This window comes from Tripterygium wilfordii, chromosome 3, assembly GCF_013401445.1.
Source record: "Tripterygium wilfordii isolate XIE 37 chromosome 3, ASM1340144v1, whole genome shotgun sequence".
In the NCBI taxonomy this organism is placed as follows: domain Eukaryota; kingdom Viridiplantae; phylum Streptophyta; class Magnoliopsida; order Celastrales; family Celastraceae; genus Tripterygium; species Tripterygium wilfordii.
The window spans coordinates 8,363,727-8,383,542 of NC_052234.1; the positions used below are offsets into that span (position 1 = coordinate 8,363,727).

Below are 19,816 nucleotides of genomic sequence, written 5' to 3' on the forward strand. Positions count from 1 at the left end.
GGGTGTGCACCAGATTAAGACATTGCAAATGGACCATTCATATAAATCAGCTGAACCCAACTAAAATTTAATTGAATCAGTGTACATTTCAAAATAGAGATCAAAGCACATTGGCGTCACATTTTTTTTACACCCTGATCATATAGAAATTTAAACCCAACCAAAAGGGGCTAAAAGAATGAAGTTGTGAACAATACAGTATTCTAATCTCTGGGTATCTGGCCAACTGACAATATTTTGGATCGGTGTGCACAAACCATCATCAGCAGAAAACGGGAAGCAAGTGTAAAATGAAGCGAGGAATATGAACCACCATCTCTCAACCTGAAAATATGGACAATGGGGGGTTGTTTAAGCAACTTCTAATACACACTTCAAGAAATTTCGCATCAACAATACTAAAAAAATTAGACTATCACATTTAATCACGGTGATTGAAGTGCATAACGATGATTTAAATCAACAATAAAGGAAAGTATTCACATAGGAAATTTCCCTATTACGTAATCTTTAAAATTTCAGACAGAATGAATACTCCATCTCCTGCAGCTTTGTCATCGTGTTACTTATCTTCTGCACAAAGGAACATCTATAACAAACAAAGTCTTTCCAAAAGCCAATACCAGATAACACTAATCGCCATCGTTTCCTCGTAAACCCGATAATAAACGGTCCTTCTTGTTTAGATATTTCAGGCAAGTATTACTCAAGTTTCCACGACAATAACTCCAAATCCGAACAATCAAATTACGAAGATGATTCAAAACAAAACACTTTCAATCAAATTGTCCTCTGTAGAAAATGTCCAAGCACTTGACTGACTCATGTGAAACCAGTACGTTAATAAATTTGAAAGAACTAATCATGGGTATTTCAGGTCTTGAGTGAATACTCCTAGTTAGACTGACTAGATTGCCATTAATTCCACCAGATTTCTAACCTTGAAATTCATTATCCCGAAAAATGACCATTTGGTCAAAGTTAGCAACACTACTACAAAAAGAGAAGAAAAAGAAGAAACTACATCTTGCTATTGGATAATTACATTTTAAAAATAAAAAATAAAAAAACACTTCATCATTCTTCTCCTCCTTTTTGTCTAAGGGAACTAAACATCTATCAGAAAACAAAATTCTGGGCTGAATTAGCATGCCTTGGCCGTCCAAATAGTCAAGCTGGTCTAAGATTGGGTACCAGACATTTGGTCGTTCTAACATAGCCCAGGCAGGACATTGCCTTCCAAACCCGATTACTTGTATTCCTATTGGCTCAACGACCTATCACACTTTGTGACCTTTTCAAATTACTGTAACCTAAATTATTCTGATGGCATCATAGGGGTCGATTGGTCGTTCAAGCATACTAAAGTTACTAAAACAACTATCTTCCCTAGAGAAATGATCAGAACGTCTTGTTTCTAAGGAATCAACAATATAACAATCATGCTTTTAAGTAATACAGTTGCGTTTTTGCTAAGAGCATTTCAAAACACTCTGCTTAGCAATTTCTGTAAGCAGTTCGCATTATGGATATTCAAACCTTAGATATGTCCCACATTTCTTCCAATCATCACGTTCTAAATAAAAAGGCTTATTACCCATATGCAAATGCAAGAATACCAAATAACACATTCCACTCAAAAAGATAATGCCATGAGAAACATCAAAATGCATTGGCAAACTACAAACTTACCTCAAGATAAGATAACAAGTCCAAGGTACACGGATCCACATAGACATAAAAACGATATCATTCCCCTGTAAGAAAAGGTCAAAACATTGAGCAAGAGGCACCAGAACTTAAGTTGAATCATAAGAGGGGAAAAAAAATCTACATCTGACAAAGCCAAAAAATTACACCCTTATATTGTAATTATGTGTGCACATCCAAGCAAAGAATGCTCACCAAATTACTCCCCATCCAACACCGGTACAACAAGGGCATATTTCAGCGAACTTCTCAGCGTCACTAGAGTTGACTCTTCGAGATATCAAATCATCATAGATATCTGCACCAATTAAATTTCAATCATGTAAATTTGACTATTTGCAATCATGAAAGAAGCAAAATGATTGTATTTGAAGGAAAGAGCACCAAAGAAGAGTGTGTTGTACCATATACAGAGAACAAACTGTTCATAACACCTGCAGTTTTGCCAGAGAAGACATAGTTAAACTTTATTTTCCATGTAACAGAAGTAAATGAAAATAGTTTTGGGACACAAATCATTTAGCAAAAAAGGAAGAAAAAAAAAAAAGAGGAAATCATATACCAATGAAGAGAATGACATATCGGAGAATTCGGACTGTAGTGGTTTCTTGAAGAACCCAAACTATAGCAAGGAATATGATGAATCCTGAGAGATTTATGGTGAACAAAGATTGAGAATAAAAGCCTAGGAATTTACAGTAAATAAAAAGATCATGGAAAGAACAAAAAATACTCACCGATACAAAGTCCTCGAAGTGTCCACTGTTTGAAGGCAATATAGGAAATAAGTTAATTATAATTGAAGCTCACTTCTAGAGAAATAGAAATAAAACAATTAACTGCAAAAATCTGAAGATGGTTACGTTAGATAAACAAGAAATCTATCTAACTATCTTACATTTTTAGCAATAAACAGAACAATAAATAGAGCCAGAACAAGACAGCCAGCAGCAACTCTGGCGGCAACAAGATCTGTGGATGCAAGTATCAAAGCCAATCCCCAGAACGATGAACCAAGATCTATGATACAAAAAGCAAACATACAGATGTCAATAACATAAGATTGAATAAAATGAAAGATCCTGAGTCAATAAAACAAGTTGAACTCGCACAAAAATTAGCCAACTCTTTATGGTTTGTTCAACCATGCTTTCAAGAATTTAAATAATGGCCTTAGAGCATGATAGCATCACCTTACAGAATAAAATTATATATTTTAAAATAACAAAAAGGGGATAGAGTGTGAGGTCATGGGTTCAATCACCCTTGCAGGCATAATGAAATCACCTAGCAAAAAAGTAAGAATGGCATTGTAAAGAATTACCTTCTTGGAAAACAAATTCATTGAGAAATGCTTGACAAATGCTTGACCGTGTCTATAGAACTGATTACATGATAAAATAGAATGACAAGAAATAGAGATGAGGATGCACTTAGGTAGCAATACAATAGACATAATAAGGTGCCTTTTTATTTATAATTTTCTGAAATTCTTACTCCCATGACACACCATATTAATGCCCTTTATCATGTTGTCAACATCGCATGAAACGACAATGCACTGTAATAAGAAGGTGGAATTTACAAGGAGAAAGGTGTATTACATCCTGCAGGCAAGATCAACCAATAGACACCACCACGTGTTTGTGTCACCCCACCTTCATTGGCATGAACCTGAATCCCCTCCACCTGCATATCAAAATATATAGAAAATCGTATGGGTGAGGATAACCCAGAACAATAGAACAACTAGCCTGTGGTGATACCATAAGCTTTAATGAGAATTTAGTCCAGAAAACAGGATGAATTAAGTATTATACCGCCGCCAGCATGGCCTGCTAGCAAAATATGACCTGTGGTTTACACTGTATGGCTTTTACATCCTACCATACGGTGAAGTGCTTTCCCTCAACATTAATGAAAATCACATGTGAGATGCACATGTGGATAAAATACTTTCTGTACCAAGTTTCAATTAATGAAAATCACATGTGAGATGCATACAAGGATAAAATACTAATATTCCAGAGATATTCTGTACAAAGTTTCGAGGCTTGATAGTGCTATCAGAAAGTAAAAATGCCACAACAAGTATTATTTTGATAACTACATGTATCTATATAATGCAATTTTCCATACAGTGAAATGCAACATAGCAACCCACGGTATACTGAACTACATTTTAAAAAACCAGTCTAGCAATGTACAAACCCGTCATATCCCAAGGATGAAAAGTGAAGTTTATAAAAGATTTAACATCTCTCACTAGAATTTAAGAAATATTCAGCAAGAGAAGGCACATATGTAAGGTTAAACTTAAATGTTCCTATTAAATTTTGAAATGAATCATTCTCAGAGAAATCTGGCAGTATCCGCAATGTAGATGAACAAACTATTGATCATAATATGCAGGCAGGTTGAATGATGAAGCAATTGGTGTCGTAAACCTCCAAAATTTAAATACAATGAGTTCTCAAATCAAGGAAGTGTATACATAAAATGGACATCAAGGAACAGACAGAAAAGCTTCTTACCTGACCACATGTTAGCTTACAAGCAATTGCATGACTTGCCTCATGCAAAAACACAGTGATGAGCTTAAATGGTGTCAGTAGCACTGTCCTCCATAGCTGGAGCAAAAACCAATAACATTTGGATCAAATATGACAAGTTAAGCAAACGTGCTAACATTTTGTATCATAAAATATGGGGGAAAAAGGGTCAGCTATAGATCACTAGGTTTTATTTTTCATTCAGTTGTTTTTACTGATTTGGAATCTAGGCCATCTAGCAAATCCTTGTTGGACTCTTCCCTGCAGGAAAAAACCTTATATGCTAACATCAGTCGCAAACCAACAGTACCACTTAAATCCAAGTTATTTACCATGCTAAACACCATCCATCCTAAAAGCTTTAGCTGTTATGTTGGGCGAATTATTTTCTTCTATATGTAGATTAAAATATTTCAAGTTTGGCAAAGCCCTTGGTTCCATTCCACAGAGTTCCAAAATTTTATGGAATTATAATGAAACAGTAATTGAATCTGCTGATAGTTGAATCAAGTTAATAAACATTTTGTCCATTTAAAGCCCCCAAACAAGTACCACAGTCACTTATTTCTCTACCTTAAATCTTGACATGAGCCTTTGCCTTTCCCTTACATAGTATGGCTTCCATATAAAGCATACCATTCGTGTTATCAGTAGAATCACCTCTCTCCCAAGCTGACATCTCGTAATTACATTCTTTATCATTACAATGTCATTAAATACTTCAAATGGTATGTGTAGGCGTGCATGAATAACAGTGGTTATGTTAGGAAGCTATCACCATCCTACTTAAGACTATGAACTCATGCATCTTTTGGTGCAGCAAAAATTTAATTTGCTCCTTTCTTGATAAATTGTGGGATTATATTGATAATTTTCAGCAAGAGGGGGAATCGGACCCTGCATTTAGTGCAAGATATAAGGAGCAGGCTGCCACTAGGTCGACTGTTGCTTATGAAAAATTTCATTTGTTGATCCCAAAAATTGCTTGTTTCTCTACTTCCCTAGCAATCTTTTCCATCTGATGAAATGCACAGCGTGATTCTTGAACACACAACTCGATAGAATCTTAACGGAACTGAAACACCTATAATGCTCAAAAGTTTTTTCAGTCCAAAATCTTGGAGTCCTGGATGGACTATATTGGACCTAATCTAATTGCTGTATAACTTATCCGTGCACAAATCTAAGAAAATTAGTGAAAATTAACTACCATATAACCATGGAACTCCCAATACGGTTCAAAGGGATCATTAGGACTAGGCTAATTCAACAACTCCAGAAGAAAACCCTCCAACAACTGTAAGTAGACATGTATGTATGTAAGTGAGTTTTCCCAAATTGATCTAGCATGGAACCTCCAACTCAACTCCATGAAGAAAACCCTTTGACTAAAATAACTAAAATATTCTCACCATTTTTCAAAGCAAAGCAACTTTTCTCTACCTCTGCTACGTTCTCAAGAAACAAAGAGGCTAACAGAGTTTGAGAGAAGGGTGTTCAACGTACCGCGAGAATAACGACGGTGAAGACACCAACTGTGACCAAGAACGTGACCTGGTCTCGGTTGCAGCAGTTATGCAGTTCCCAATTCGGCATTTAACCTCCTCTTATCTCTATCAAACAAAGCCAAGATCAAACGATTTCCAGAGTCGATTTCCCCGGAAACTGAGAAGAAATGAAAGGTAGTTCGGCTGTTTGAGAAATCGAGAGAGAATTAGAGCGAGAGCAAAAAGGCGGATTCCCGTTTAAGGAGAGAATTTTGAAACTTCTCTGCAGGTCTCGCCTTAGTAATTGACTGGGTAAATCTGTTAGGAACGACCGGACGAAGACCTGTGTGTGTCCTTTACAGCTGGAACCGCACAGTTCTTTGTTTATTGGTTTCTATACTGACCAATGGGGTTTTGCCACGCGGCAAGAACCGTTGCTTTCTTTGTTGACTCTCTCGTAAAGCCTAGCCGCTGCTGCTTGAGTTGTTGAGTTGCCACTGCTGGGTTGGTGATGATAACCACACCGACCCACAGCCACAGACCAACCCTCTTGTCAACCAAAGCCCAACCGATGTCTTTACGGGCCGATTGTAACCAAGGCCCATGGGTTGAATCCCATGAAAACCTTGGCTTGGCTGGTAGGTTGAGAAGACCCTGCGCTTATAAACTAGGTTTGGTCCTCCTATTTTAACGATATGGGATCTCATCAGTTGGTCACGACTCACGATCTTCCACATAAACTTGGGCTTTCAAATGTAGCGTGGATGGACCGACAGCTCAAAGGGCTTGGGCTTCTGAGAGTCCAAAAGTGAACATTCAAGTCCACTCACATGTTCTCTAGGCCCAACCACTATCCAAGTGTTTAATGCTAATCAATAGAAAGTGTAAACACAAGCTTTAATAAAATAAAATGAATTTAAATAAAATAAATTAACTTTTTTAGTTGACTCATGTTTCTTGTAATCAACTACAGGTGGCTCGGTTGGCAATCGACTGAATTAGGGGATATATGTGCTTAAGATTCGATTTTAATGAGAAACATATTTCTCAACGGTATTTCAAAAAAAAAAATGTTACTTGTGCATAATTATTTTTTAACAAATTGCTTTCAGCACATGAGCACAAGCAGTAACTCCAAATGGGATCTTTGTAATATCATGATTTTTGTGTTTTTTTTTTTTTTTGAAAAGTGTCATGGATATTCATTAACCCAAAAGATCAATAAGGCACTCCAAGTTGCCATTAAAGATGGAATTACAATCAATAAGACTAAAAAGAAATATAGAAAAACACAAATACAAAAATAGTTTTCGCTGGATATTTTCAAACGACACTATATTCTATCGAATATTGTCAAAAATCGAACGATACCTTATTACACCAAACTACTAGGATTGTTGTGTTTAAAATCAAGCAATGTTGGTGTTGTATTATTTTCTTGGTTAAAGGGATTCAAACACAAACAAAAGGGTCATGGGGCTCGACTCAAAATAAGGTTTAGATAGAAGAGAAACTAGACAACACTTTTAAGCCACTACACATCTTTCAATTCTCTTTTTAATCTTTATATATGCTTTTGTCTTCTTCTTTCTTTTTTTTGCATAACTCAATTGTCCGTTCATGGTTGCCCTAATTTAACTATGGAAAAGTTCAATGGTTAATCCTTATATTTTCTCACAATCTCTCATCATAGACTAACCATACTTCAACTTGCTTCGACAGTTGAAGTGAAGTTAAACAGGAATAATCTTTCTAGTTCAATATTTAAATTTAAGTTGTCAACATGTAGTACGAAAACGGTAGATTAGCCCAGTCTATTAGAAGTCCCACATCGGAAAAGATGTGGGACATTTCCTTCTTTATAAAACAAACTGACATATCAATTGAGCATTTTCCCTGGTTAAGTGAGTTGGGCATTGGTCCACTTGCTAGCTAGGGAGAAGCAAATTCATACGCCCGATGTATTAGCGAGAACCGGACAATCTAAAACGGACAATATAGTTAATATGAATAGGGGTGTGGATTTTCAACACAGTCAGGCTCGTTGCTAGAGTGGATTGGTGACCCAAGGTTTGGATCTGACCCAACTATCACAAAATGGCACGCTGAGCAGGAGATTCCCTTGGATGTAAAAAAAAAAAACTACTGCGTGATTTGTCAATGAACTATGTTTTTTATTGATTGGTTGATTATGTTTATCATTGAGTTGCAATCCAACAATCAACTTACAGATCTCGCTAACTGTGTAGCCAAATCCTATCTAAGTTGGTGTTGTTCCCCCTCAATCGCCGTTGACATAGCATCTAACCTACGAAACATCGTTATAGTTTCCTCTATCCTGATTGTTAATCATCACAATAGGTAAATGTTATTCTGATACCACATGATGCGGTGCATAAATAACATCGATTGACTAGTTCACAACTTCTTTTTTCCCTAAAATCTCTCCTCACATGCGATTTTCAATCACACATGATACACTCTCATTTGTTTCAAGTGTTCTTGCAATATGGTCTTTATTATTTGTTAATTATTAATTCTCAAAATTCATTGTATTTTATTAAAAAATATATATAACATATATTAAATTATCTGGTCATAAAGGACACAGCATATCCAACAACATCACCAGACAAAATAGAGCTGTTCATAGGAGCACTGCCACTATTGCAGCTTTTAATAAGTGTCACAAGATTCCTAAAAAAAATTATTTGACTTGTTTCTTCCTTCCTGTTTCCCTCACATGGGTAGTGGCCACAAAGATGGATTTTATTTACCTTATTCTTTTTAAAAAAAAAAATAAAAGCAAAAAAGTTAAAACTTATGCCATTCATTGGGCCATACTTTGTTGTTGGACCATCAGCCATCAAACCCACAATAAATTTTTAAAAAAAGCCTTTGAAAAAGGATAAAAATGTGGAGAGCATGGAAAGAGCATAGAAAGAGGTGGGAAAAAGAAGCATGTATACATGTTCTTGGGGGCCCATTATTTAATGTATTAAGTTTCATAAGTCATATTAATGCATACTTAACTTATTTAATCATTTAAGAAAAAAGGAGCAAATCTTTGAAAATAATCAAAGTTTCCTATTCCATGAACCTATTATTATGGCAAAAGTTCTACTATATGTTTCATATAATCATGATTTTTTTTTATAATAAAAGTGTTTAAGGTTTTTTCAAGACCGTTTCCTTGAACACGTGTAATCCTCCTATCTCATACGCACCGAACAATTTAAGTGACCAATAATAGATTGATCTATTTTCTACTTTCATTTTTGGTTATAAAATTTAGTGTTTTTTTAATTTTTATTCAAATTAGAGCAAAATCCAATCGATTTTCAATTGAAAACTCAATATCTATTATCAAATTTGTCTAATCAAGTAATCATGGGTTTGTATCCCACATAATATAATAAAAAAAACAAAAGTGGGTACAATAATCCAAAACTTAAAAAAAAAAACAGCTTTTCAAATTAGATGGATGGGGAGATAAGATTTAGATATAGAGAAACAATTAACACAAATGCACAATCATGAGAAAAAAAAAAGGCATAAAAAATCACATCTTCATAATTCTAATTGCATGATTCGTGTAGGGCAAAAATGTTAAAATGGCATCCCCATAATTGTAATTTGATTGAAAGTGCCTTAGTGGTGTCACCTCTTTCCAATCATAGATTATGATTCTAACCATGCCCCCCACACAAGATGGGAGGGACTCCAACTCTTTTTTCTCTAATTTTGGCTCCAATTCTTTATCAAAAATCATGTTAAATCATGTTTTTTTTTTAAATGACATAATAGAGTTTAGGAGTTCAGAATTAGTGACTAGGGTTTAGGGATTTAGGATTTAAGATTAGGCCTTAATTTTTAGTATTTAAGATTTAGGGTTTATGGTTTAAAATTTAGTATTTTGATTTTTTTTTCAAAATCTATTATATTCTAACATTATGAAAACCAAAAATACACAATCACACATTTTAATTTATGATTTAATATAGTTTTGATACATAATTAAAGCTAAAATTGGAGCTCTCCTAGCCCTCACACACTACTACATACATTTTTGAATCTTCATAATCTTAAACTAAAATTTAATTTGACTAACAATACCTTTTTTATAATTCTACAATACGAAAACTTAATTATATTGACTTGCATGTCAAAGCTAATTAAATTAAATTAATCTTTTGAAAAATCTTGTATGATTAAGATATAATTTATTTAATTCATTTATATACATTTATGCACAATATTTTCCAATATTACCCTTAAGACTTGAATTGCCATTAGTCTATATAGTCTCCTATGTGGCTTTTTCTCAAGGAAGTTGCAACAGAAAATGGCCATGGAGCTCTTCTCAGAAAGCCCAAGAATCTCATTCTCTCATGACCTCTCGCAATTCGAAATCGTCCCCATCGAACAACGCCACCCATATCGATCAAACTCACCATCAAACAGTATTGACTTCGATTTCCGCGTTCGAAGAAGCTCTGACCATGAATACAGTTCCTCCTCCGCAGATGAACTTTTCTCGGAAGGGAAAATACTCCCCACCCAAATCAAGAAAAAGAACAAAAATTTTCCTCCAAACCAAAAAAACCCATCTCCATCTCCTCCTGGTACTGATTCTCAAATTAAAATCGAAAACTCAGATAAGCTCGACAATGGCGAAGAAGCAGAACAGAACAAGGCAAGCAATTCGAAGTCATTTTGGAAATTCAAGAAGAGCAGAAGTGTGAACTGTGGAAGTGGCTATGGAAGGGGTTTCTGTCCACTGCCACTTCTATCGAGAAGCAATTCAACTGGGTCTGCACCGAATTCCGTGAAGAGACCTCCATTGATCTCCAAAGATGCCCAAAAACAGAGCACACAAAGAAATTCTTCATCTTCTTTTTCTTCTCCAATTATTTCATCACAGAAACCACCATTGAGGAAGAGTAGTTATGTTAGTTCTTATGGAAATAACGGTGTTCGTGTTAATCCAGTTCTGAATGTTTCTTCGGGGAATCTGTTTGGGTTAGGTTCAATGTTCTTCCATGGAAGCAAAGAGAAGAGCAAGAAGAAGTGATTCGTGTGTGTTTGGAGTAGACAAGATGACAATTGACAGGTTAGCTATTGCTTCCATGGCTGTCACATTCTGTCTTCTTTTGGGACAACAGATGCTACTTACAGTGTTTTGATCTCTAAATTGTTATATTAATCTCTACTATTGCTGAGAGTTGTTTATTGGTTTTTGTCGTTCTGTTTCGTGGATTTATTGTGCTGAAAAATAATATTTAGTTTAACGAACTTTTTTAAAAATAATATGCTGAAATGAAATTTATTTGCTTTAAAGGTACATTGAATTATTGGTTTATGAAAATTGACTACTGATAAATACTTCTTTTTTTTTTAAAAGAGAGCGATAGACAAATTGTCTTCATTTACTTAGGAATCTGAGGCTCATAGACACTCGAACCACCATAAAGATGAAATACGTTTGAGAACTTCAAATAAAGACCTGACTATACTGACAAAACACTGGATTATAAACGTACTGGGATATACCCGAGTAGACTAAACATACAAACAAGAAAAACAACTAGAGCTCATCGGACTTTGCCGGATGAAACAAAAAAAAAAAAGCAACTTGAGCGAAGCAGATATAGCCATTTGAGCAATCCACCAAACATATCTAAAAGTATATCTAGATCTAAATCCATATCCATCGAAAGCATGCCTATCGATACTTGAACTTGAAATCCAGAACGTGTTAATGATTATCCGATCATAAACCGTTCTTGAAACTAAGCTATCTCTCAAACGAAAGTCCAGTCAAGGGGAAAATCTCACCATGTGCTTTTATTATTGAAACAAACAATTAAAGAAAAGCATTAAAAAAGTGTAGGGGGAGAGAAGGAGTCGGTGAAAGAAAGCATTGTCTCCTCCTCTCCAAACTCGAAAGAAGAGACTGCGGGTGATTGTAGATAGGGGCGGATGCAGTGTTAGCCCAGACTGGGCTCAAGCCCACCCTCAAATTTGGAAAAAAAAAAAATACTAGTATACCATAAAAGACCCATATCTAAATATAAGACCATTTATTTTTAATACAACATAATGTTTAATTGGCCCAACTCTTCCCTTTTCTTTGGTAAGTGGCCCAACTTTTTCTCCCAAATCAGTAAACCTCATACGAAATATATGATTGTTTCATTTGTTTGTGTGATTTTAGGGTTTTTTTTTCTTTTCTTTGGGATCTCAGGGAGTTTAAATGGTCTGGTTTGTTTATGATAAAAGATGTAAATATATTTACCGAGTTTGATGTTTGTATGTTTTTTGAGATAATTCTTAAATATTCAAAGCTCATAAGGTTCTCATTTGTGAAGGAATTTCAGTTAAAAACGCTTATTTGTTTGAGTTTGTTGAACTTTTTATCTTTCTAAATAATTAAAAGGGTAAGATAAGCTCATATGTAGGGCATTGTCTATTTTTAATTTTATTTTTTTAAATATGTGATTTTTTTGACTACTTTTTGCTGTCATATCAATAATTAACCCTAAAAAATTTTCGGGGACATTGCCCCCGAACCCCTGCCAATTTTTTTACCTCCCTCTTATAATTTCATGGCTCTATCACTAAGCAAAGCTGTCTCCAATCATTTTCTAGATCCGCCCCTAATTGAAGAGATAAGGGAGAGAGAAAAGTTAGAGAGGTCTACTGATAAATCCTTCAAATTAGAGGATTCAAGTTTAACTCATTCCAAATATTCAAAATTTATGCCGTTGCCCCTTTACAAGAATTAAAGAAAGAAAATGAAGAAAAATGAGAGCAGTAGTGGTTAGACTATTAAATAGACGAATATCTGCAATATACTACTACTTTAATTACCATCGAATTTTATCCTCCAGTGATAAATGGGAGCATCTGACAAAATACCTATTATAGTAATAAAATGAATTGAAGGGTACAAGAGGTTTAGCCCCATACATGATGAAATGCCCCAACCAAGTAAACATAAGTAAGTTTACATCGGGTTTGGGGGTTCCGTAATTTTTACAATTCACATTTAATTATAGAAAAAAGAAAGTCAATTAAGTTTTAGAAAATAAAAAAAAAAAAAAGTTGTATGATGTGACACACTCTTAAACCATTGGATTGAAATTATAGAGCTTATAATTTTAACGAATTACAAAGCTCTTGATCCGTTTACACCAAGAGAAGAGAAGCAGAAAGTACCAAATACAAAACTTCAAAATAAACTATAATAGGTATTCGACCGGAGGAGGAGGAGCTGAAGATGATTACTGCCTCCTCCTCCCCGAATCTTGAAAAATGGTGTGGAAGAAGAGTAAGTTTATGTTTATGTTTCTGTTTTCTCAGACAAAGGTGTTGGGCCCTTTATTTTTCTGTTTTTTTGCCGATCCAGCCCATACCTACTTTAGGTTTTAAAATTTAACTGGGCCTTGTAGGAATAAACAGCCCAAAGAGTTTGAACTAAGGACCCTTGCCCTATCTCTATTATTCTACAAATTTCAATATAATATTTGGATAGGAGTCCAAGATTGGAGGGTTGGAGCCTATCACATGTCAAACTCTGTTTGACAACTTGACCTGACATGGCTTTGTTCTGCAAAATGAGACAAGACAAGGCAAGGAAATGCAGTGGGAATAGTCCATACTGCCAAGACATACGTGTTTCTCCATGTTCTTATTATATTTTTATTTTAGTTCAACTCTTTCATTTGTACTTTGTGAAAGTTCCAAGCGTTACCCATTTTGATTGTTTTGTCAAAATCTTCTGGGTTTCTACATTTTGTTATTGCCCATTGCCTTGCCTACCTTTTTGGCTGCTACTCCATTTAAGTGCTAGGGCTACTCCATTTTTGAATTGAATTTAAAAAAAAAATCCATTTAAAGGCAACAAATGTGGGTTTTTAAGGACATAAAATTACCCAATTTATCCCTAACAAATTATGCCATCAGTTTCTAATATAATTTTAGGAGAAAATATTGGTCCTAATATGTCATTTCATATGTTTATGTGGTGTACTAAGAGTTTAAGACTAATAGGATCACGACAATTCATGAGTTGTAATGTAAAATCACGGGGGGATTGATGATGAAAATAGTTATTTTATAATTCAATTTCAAATCGTTCTTATTCACCCAATAGTTGATGCTAAACGATTATAAAAATGTCCCTATGTTATTGATCATGATACACCACATCAGTGATGGCATGATAATACTAGGGCCACTTAATATTTCCTCCAATTTTAGAATTTCTCCCTTTCATTTAGTGCGTATAAAGGAAGTTTTTTGTTGTTAATTGACGATGAAAGAAGCTAAATACAAGATGTACATAACTCCTATGTAAGTATTGAAGTATCTTTCCCAAGAAAAAAACACTTTAGGGAGACTAACTCCATAGCCTACGTTTGTTCATTTTTTTAATCTAAAGATCACCACCAACCGCAACGGAATTCGCCTTATTTGAATCCATCTAAGATGTTAATAAGTTAAGCCAGATTTGTACGTCATCATAATCATTTTAAAATAATCACTCAACTGAGTTATATATAAGTAAAAGTCCAACTCGTCTCACACTATTGACGTGTTTTCAGAGACTAAATACTTCGGAGACGATCCAGAAGAATAAATCCGTGAGAGTCTTTAGCGCAAAACATATAATATTATTTTGATGCAGTTTGGGCTAACTAGATCTTCTAACATTGGTCAAAGATCAAAAGTCGCAAGAGTCCATGCAATTTGAGCATATAAAATGTTGGAAAAAGAAAAGAAAAGAAAAGATAGGGAAAATGGGTTGTAAATGTAATGTGAAAATGAATCATAAATCAAAGTCGTACTCCAATACATAATGGTACGTACCCCACTTCCCAAGAACAAGAAGAAGAAGCCGCTCCACGTCAGTCGTCCTCATCAAAAGAGACAACCATTTTAATTTGCATCGGTTTATTACCAACTTTGCTGGTCCATGCATGCAAACTCACGTGTCCACTTATGTCATACATTTATTGCTCTATTGGTAGCCGGCAGGCATACAACTACGGGTGTAAACGAGCCGAGTCGAGTCGAGTCGAGCCGAACATTGGCATGCTCAGGCTCGGCTCGACATGTAATGGTACAAGCTCGAGACGAGCTCAAAATTGTGTTCGAGCTCGGCTCGAGTCTTGTTTTACGAGCTCTAGCTCGGCTCGTTCAATTCGAAAATTTGAACGAACTCACGAGTTCGAATTCGAGCTCGAACAAGAATGATGTTATTTCAAGCATTTAACCATCCCATAAACCCTAATCAAACATAATATCACAAAAATTACATTAGAATGCTGATTTCTTGGGAATCAACAAACAAAAATATTTTATTAATATTTTAGATATATAATTAATTGATATTTAATGTATATATCTTTTAAAAATTTTAATTAATTATTATCGAGCTTCTTATGGAGCTTTCGAGCCGAACACTTGAAAACTCGAGTGCGAGCTCGAATATTAAACGAGCCTTTACCTTTGTTCGATCTCGGCTCGAGCTCGAACTTAAACGAACTCGAGCCGACCCTAATGAGCTCGAACCCGAACAGTTCGTTAAAAACTTGACTCGTTTACACCCCTACATACAACAGTATCCCAATCCCTCATCACTCTATTTTTATTACAAATATGAAGATTTAATACTCTCACGACTCACGAGGTTAATTTTGTTCTACTTATGGGAATGGTTTAGTTTGACTTTTTTTTAGATTTGAGTTCTTGATTTGGCTTAAATTAGTACTTTTCACAAAGCGGGTTTAATTAATTGAGGGGTTAATACCATTTTTGGTCACCCAAAGATTTTGGATTTTCCAATTTAGTCACCCAAAGATCAAATGTGTCATATTGGTAACCTAAAGTTTCTATTTGTTCCAATATAGTCTCTCGGGCAGAATTCTACCATTTTGGGCAGTCAACATGCCACGTGGCACATTGACCGTCACAACACCGTTATATTTTGACGATTTTGTTAGACGGTAAGTGGAGTGGATTTAGGTCAATGACGTGGCAATATTTTGCGCGGGAGTGTGGTTATCTAATACTCACAAATATCTAATAATCAAACCCTAAAATCTGAAAAAAGCTCAAAGATTTTCTCCCCACTTATCGTCTCTGGGTTCCCAAGCATCGATTCGTCTCTCGAGTTAATCAGTGTCGTCGACATCGCAGAAGAAAGTAGATTTGTTTCACAACTGCCTCTTGCATCGTCATAGTCGCATAGTCACAGGTAATGATCTTCGTTGTCTATAATTGTGACCATTGCATGGTGATCTTTTGTGATTATTTATGCCCGATCTTGTTTCTAGGTTCATTGTATAGGTATGATGTCATGGGTTGACCATATTAGGGTTAAATATATTAGGATTTATAGTACAATACACGTTGCTGTCAATTTTAGGGGGGATTTGGGTGTTTTGTTCTAATCATGTCTTGTATATTGCTTTATTTTTGTGCAATAAATGAAATCTGCACCCAGGAGAACACAAGCCCCTAATGTCCCACTCACTACTGTGAGTCAGGAGACTCAATCAATTGTTGTGAATACTGGTGGTGATGGTCTTGATGATGATTCTGATGAGGTATTAGATGCATTCATGGAGAGTTTACAACAAAATGATGTTGGCATAGATGGTGTTGATGTTATAGATGGGGTAGGGGAAGAGTTAGATGCAGAAGGCAGTGATAAGGGTGAAGGAGAAGGGGATGGATCATCTGATGATGATTCAGACTTCAAGGTGGTTTATGAATCAGATAATGAGGATATTTTGTTGTATGAGTCTGATAGTGATAATGAGGTTAGGATGCGTACGGCTGGAAATGCTAGGTATGATCCTAAGGTAGTTGCTGAGCAGTATATATTTGAGCTTGGGATGGAGTTTAAAACAATTTTCGAGTTTAAAAATGCTGTGAGGAGTTATGCTGTTGATGGAGGTTATCAAATTCATTTTGTTAGGAATGAGAAAAATAGGTGTCAAGCCAAGTGTGTTGTTGGATGTCCTTGGAATATTTGGTGCTCCAAAATAAGGGGTCAAGAGACTTTTCAGATCAAAACATACGTGAGGAGACATAAGTGTAATAGGAGGTTGCCAAATAAACAAGCCAATAGTTCATGGCTTTCTCTCAGGTTGGTGGACAAGGTCAGAGGTGATCCTAAGATTAGTGCTAGTGCATTGGTGACCTATGTGAAAGAAAAAATGTCTCTGTCCATTTCAAGAACACATGCTTATAGGAGTAAGACCAAGGCATTGGAAATTATCGATGGCAAGCACAAGGAACAATATGGAAAATTGAGAAGCTACATGGCTGAGATATTAAGGACTAACAGTGGCAGTACTTGCAACATAATTGTAGACAGGGAGAGGCCAGAAGATCCTACAGTGTTCAAGAGAGCATATATGTGTTTGGCCCCATTGAGGGATGGATTCCTTGCAGGTTGTAGACCTTTGATTGGCCTAGATGGTTGTTTTTTGAAGACAGCTTATGGTGGACAACTACTGACAGCTGTTGCACATGATGGATGTAATGGAATTTTTCCAATAGCTTGGGCTGTAGTTGAAAACGAAAATGGAGATTCTTGGGATTGGTTTCTTAGAAAGTTGTTGGTTGATATTGGAGGAATTGAAAGTAGGAGATGGTGCTTCATCTCTGATAGACAGAAGGTATATTTATATTCTTTCAAACATATATTATTACTTGCCTTCTTGTTTTTAATGTTCATATTTATGACTTGGCTTCTTGTTTTTAATAGGGCTTAGTGCAAGCCATTGAAGGTCTAGGGAGAGGTATAGAACACAGGTTCTGCGTTCGACATATCTATGCCAATTTCAGTAAGCGATGGCCAGGAGCCCATTATAGGAAGCTAGTTTTTGATTGTGCAAAGGCCACTACAATGCAAGTGTTTCATGCATAAATGGATAAAATCAAAGGACTCGATGAAGCAGCATGGAAGTACTTGAATGATATTCCTCCGTATTTATGGACAAGGGCTGCATTCTCAACATATTCCAAGAATGATACCATAGTCAATAACATGTTTGAAAGCTTCAATTCCAAGATACTACCAGTAAGGGATAGACCAATCATCACAATGCTTGAAGAGTTAAGAGGAGAGGCAATGGAAAGACATGCTAAGCTGAGGACACAGATGGAGAGAAAACATGGTAGGTTGGTCCCAGAGGTACATGACAGATTGGACAAAGAGTTCATTAAAAGCAGATCATGGACAGCAAAATGGATAGGGGACAATCAAAAGGCTATTTTCCAGGTATATTGTTAACATGCTATCTTATTATCCTTTTGAATTTGATGAAACTAATTCAAGTATATCATGTGTCAGGTGACTAAAAAGCCACACCAATATGTTGTCAATGTAGATGAAGCATCTTGCACTTGTAGGGGGTGGGACCTCTCTAGAATTCCTTGTACACATGCAGTTGCTGCGATTTGTTGGCTTCATAGGGATCCAGCAGAATTTGTGCATCAAGCATACACAAAGAAGACTTATTTAAAGGTATATGAGCACAATGTGCAGCCCACAAATGGTGAGAACTTGTGGGTTGCTGTTGGAGGTGATGCCATAGAAGCTCCCCCAATGAAGAAAGTTGTTGGAAGACCAACTAAAAAACGAAGAAGGGAGCATGATGAGGCGGCATCAAGGAGTAGGCTGAGAAGAAGGTATCCAAAAATTAGGTGCACAAAATGTGGTGGAGAGGGACACAATAGAAGAGGTTGCAAAAATCCACCAATGCCTGAGGTAAAGAATCTATCATTATACTATTAACTGTCTATTGGATAATAATATAACTCTAATTATTTTACTATTTTATACAGCAAACTATTGATAATATGAGAGGTGGTAGGAGAGGTGGTGGTAGGAGGGGGGGAACTGGGAGAGGTGTTGGTGGTAGGGGAATTGTTGCTACTATTCCAACAAATGCTACAACTAAGCTACCTGTGAGAAGATCTTGGTTGACAGAAGGTGTTGCAGGCTCTGGGAGAAGTGAACCAGGAGGTTCTAGCTTAGCAACTACAAATATAAGCCCAGGTAGAAGGACCAAATCTAGTGCCAAGAGGTTGCCAAACGTATTTTCATCCATCCAAGGTGCAACATCCAGCTCTAGGTATATGGCAATGCTAAATGCAACACAGGAGTCTGTCAACAATGCAACCAATCATGCCTAAGGTTATAGGTTCTTTTGCTATATGGATATTAATCTAGTTCTTAATTTGTGGTATTATGAAGTAAATATTTTGTGATGATATATGTTGGGATGGATGTTTTGATAAATTTAGGACAATGTTTTGTTGGCTAACATCTGCCTATTTTGGACAATGAAGAAGTATGTAAAAACTGTTAATTATGTCTATTTTGGAACACTAATATGAAATCGGTGACTATTTTGATACATTTTGTTTTTATGACTTTGGACGAATTATAACAGCTACTACAGATGTTTTCTTTAAATTTTGCCATATGTTTTTTTTTAATTTAAAAAATTAAAGTCCACGTGGCAAAATGTCAGGCCACACAAGCAAAAATAGTTGGAGATAACGGTGTTGTGACGGTCAATGTGCCACGTGGCATGTTGACTGCCCAAAATGGTAGAATTCTGCCCGAGAGACTATATTGGAACAAATAGAAACTTTCGGTGACCAATATGACACATTTAATATTTGGGTGACTAAATTGGAAAATCCAAAATCTTTGGGTGATCAAAAGTGGTATTAACCCATTAATTGAGCAAGGAAACAAATGTATTTAAGGTTTTGTCTCCATTAATCATTTTAGGCATATGAATTTTTTTTTTCCCTTTTATATGTTCAAACAAGAGTTCGTAAAATTCCTTAATAACAAACTAGGTGTACCACATAAACACATAAATTTCATTAAGAATCGAATCCACAACTTTCATTGAAAAGTTGTAGCAAAGTGAAGTGTTTAATAAGATTAGACAATCCTAAAAATGGTAAGTCTATTTTCCAAAGGTTATTTATGCCCATGACACAAAGAGGACATACCCTCTTCTAAAC

General features: G+C 35.7%; 4 protein-coding genes across 4 annotated transcripts; 3 read left to right on the forward strand and 1 right to left on the reverse strand.

The window, feature by feature from the left end:
- Positions 1-22: 22 nt before the first annotated feature.
- Positions 23-6,073, reverse strand: LOC119995281. The gene is made up of 10 exons (XM_038841738.1): positions 5,769-6,073; positions 4,245-4,340; positions 3,315-3,399; positions 2,609-2,730; positions 2,448-2,472; positions 2,273-2,356; positions 2,115-2,144; positions 1,906-2,008; positions 1,693-1,757; positions 23-324 (listed from the first exon to the last, which is right to left on the reverse strand). The coding sequence occupies exons 1-9, from the start codon at positions 5,856-5,858 to the stop codon at positions 1,694-1,696; spliced, it is 699 nt and encodes a 232-aa protein (XP_038697666.1). The 5' UTR covers positions 5,859-6,073; the 3' UTR covers positions 23-324; position 1,693.
- Positions 6,074-10,094: 4,021 nt separating this feature from the next.
- LOC119995602 lies at positions 10,095-10,823 on the forward strand. Its single transcript, XM_038842113.1, has 2 exons — positions 10,095-10,260; positions 10,408-10,823. Exons 1-2 carry the CDS (start codon positions 10,095-10,097, stop codon positions 10,821-10,823), a joined length of 582 nt encoding a protein of 193 aa, XP_038698041.1.
- Positions 10,824-14,873: 4,050 nt separating this feature from the next.
- LOC119995603 lies at positions 14,874-17,794 on the forward strand. The gene is made up of 5 exons (XM_038842114.1): positions 14,874-15,011; positions 15,956-16,013; positions 16,093-16,105; positions 16,263-17,445; positions 17,535-17,794. Exons 1-5 carry the CDS (start codon positions 14,874-14,876, stop codon positions 17,694-17,696), a joined length of 1,554 nt encoding a protein of 517 aa, XP_038698042.1. The 3' UTR covers positions 17,697-17,794.
- A 113-nt stretch (positions 17,795-17,907) lies between these two features.
- On the forward strand, positions 17,908-19,171 carry LOC119995386. Its single transcript, XM_038841865.1, has 3 exons — positions 17,908-18,050; positions 18,123-18,539; positions 18,617-19,171. Exons 1-3 carry the CDS (start codon positions 17,931-17,933, stop codon positions 18,965-18,967), a joined length of 888 nt encoding a protein of 295 aa, XP_038697793.1. The 5' UTR covers positions 17,908-17,930; the 3' UTR covers positions 18,968-19,171.
- Positions 19,172-19,816: the final 645 nt, after the last annotated feature.

What these genes read in the sequence shown, in the direction of transcription:
- LOC119995602 (XM_038842113.1), top strand. Translation starts at nt 10,095, where the DNA reads ATGGCCATGGAGCTCTTCTCAGAAAGCCCAAGAATCTCATTCTCTCAT. An exon ending in AAGCTCTGACCATGAATACA is followed by an intron (nt 10,261 to 10,407) that starts GTTCCTCCTCCG and finishes TCGAAAACTCAG; the next exon opens with ATAAGCTCGACAATGGCGAA.
- LOC119995603 (XM_038842114.1), top strand. Translation starts at nt 14,874, where the DNA reads ATGGTACAAGCTCGAGACGAGCTCAAAATTGTGTTCGAGCTCGGCTCG. An exon ending in CGAGCTCGAACAAGAATGAT is followed by an intron (nt 15,012 to 15,955) that starts GTTATTTCAAGC and finishes TCGACATCGCAG; the next exon opens with AAGAAAGTAGATTTGTTTCA. An exon ending in TCATCTCTGATAGACAGAAG is followed by an intron (nt 17,446 to 17,534) that starts GTATATTTATAT and finishes TGTTTTTAATAG; the next exon opens with GGCTTAGTGCAAGCCATTGA.
- LOC119995281 (XM_038841738.1), bottom strand. Translation starts at nt 5,858, where the DNA reads ATGCCGAATTGGGAACTGCATAACTGCTGCAACCGAGACCAGGTCACG. An exon ending in TCACCGTCGTTATTCTCGCG is followed by an intron (nt 4,341 to 5,768) that starts GTACGTTGAACA and finishes TTTTTGCTCCAG; the next exon opens with CTATGGAGGACAGTGCTACT. An exon ending in CAGTTTGTTCTCTGTATATG is followed by an intron (nt 2,009 to 2,114) that starts GTACAACACACT and finishes TAATTGGTGCAG; the next exon opens with ATATCTATGATGATTTGATA.
- LOC119995386 (XM_038841865.1), top strand. Translation starts at nt 17,931, where the DNA reads ATGGAGAGAAAACATGGTAGGTTGGTCCCAGAGGTACATGACAGATTG. An exon ending in ATCAAAAGGCTATTTTCCAG is followed by an intron (nt 18,051 to 18,122) that starts GTATATTGTTAA and finishes ATCATGTGTCAG; the next exon opens with GTGACTAAAAAGCCACACCA. An exon ending in AAAATCCACCAATGCCTGAG is followed by an intron (nt 18,540 to 18,616) that starts GTAAAGAATCTA and finishes TATTTTATACAG; the next exon opens with CAAACTATTGATAATATGAG.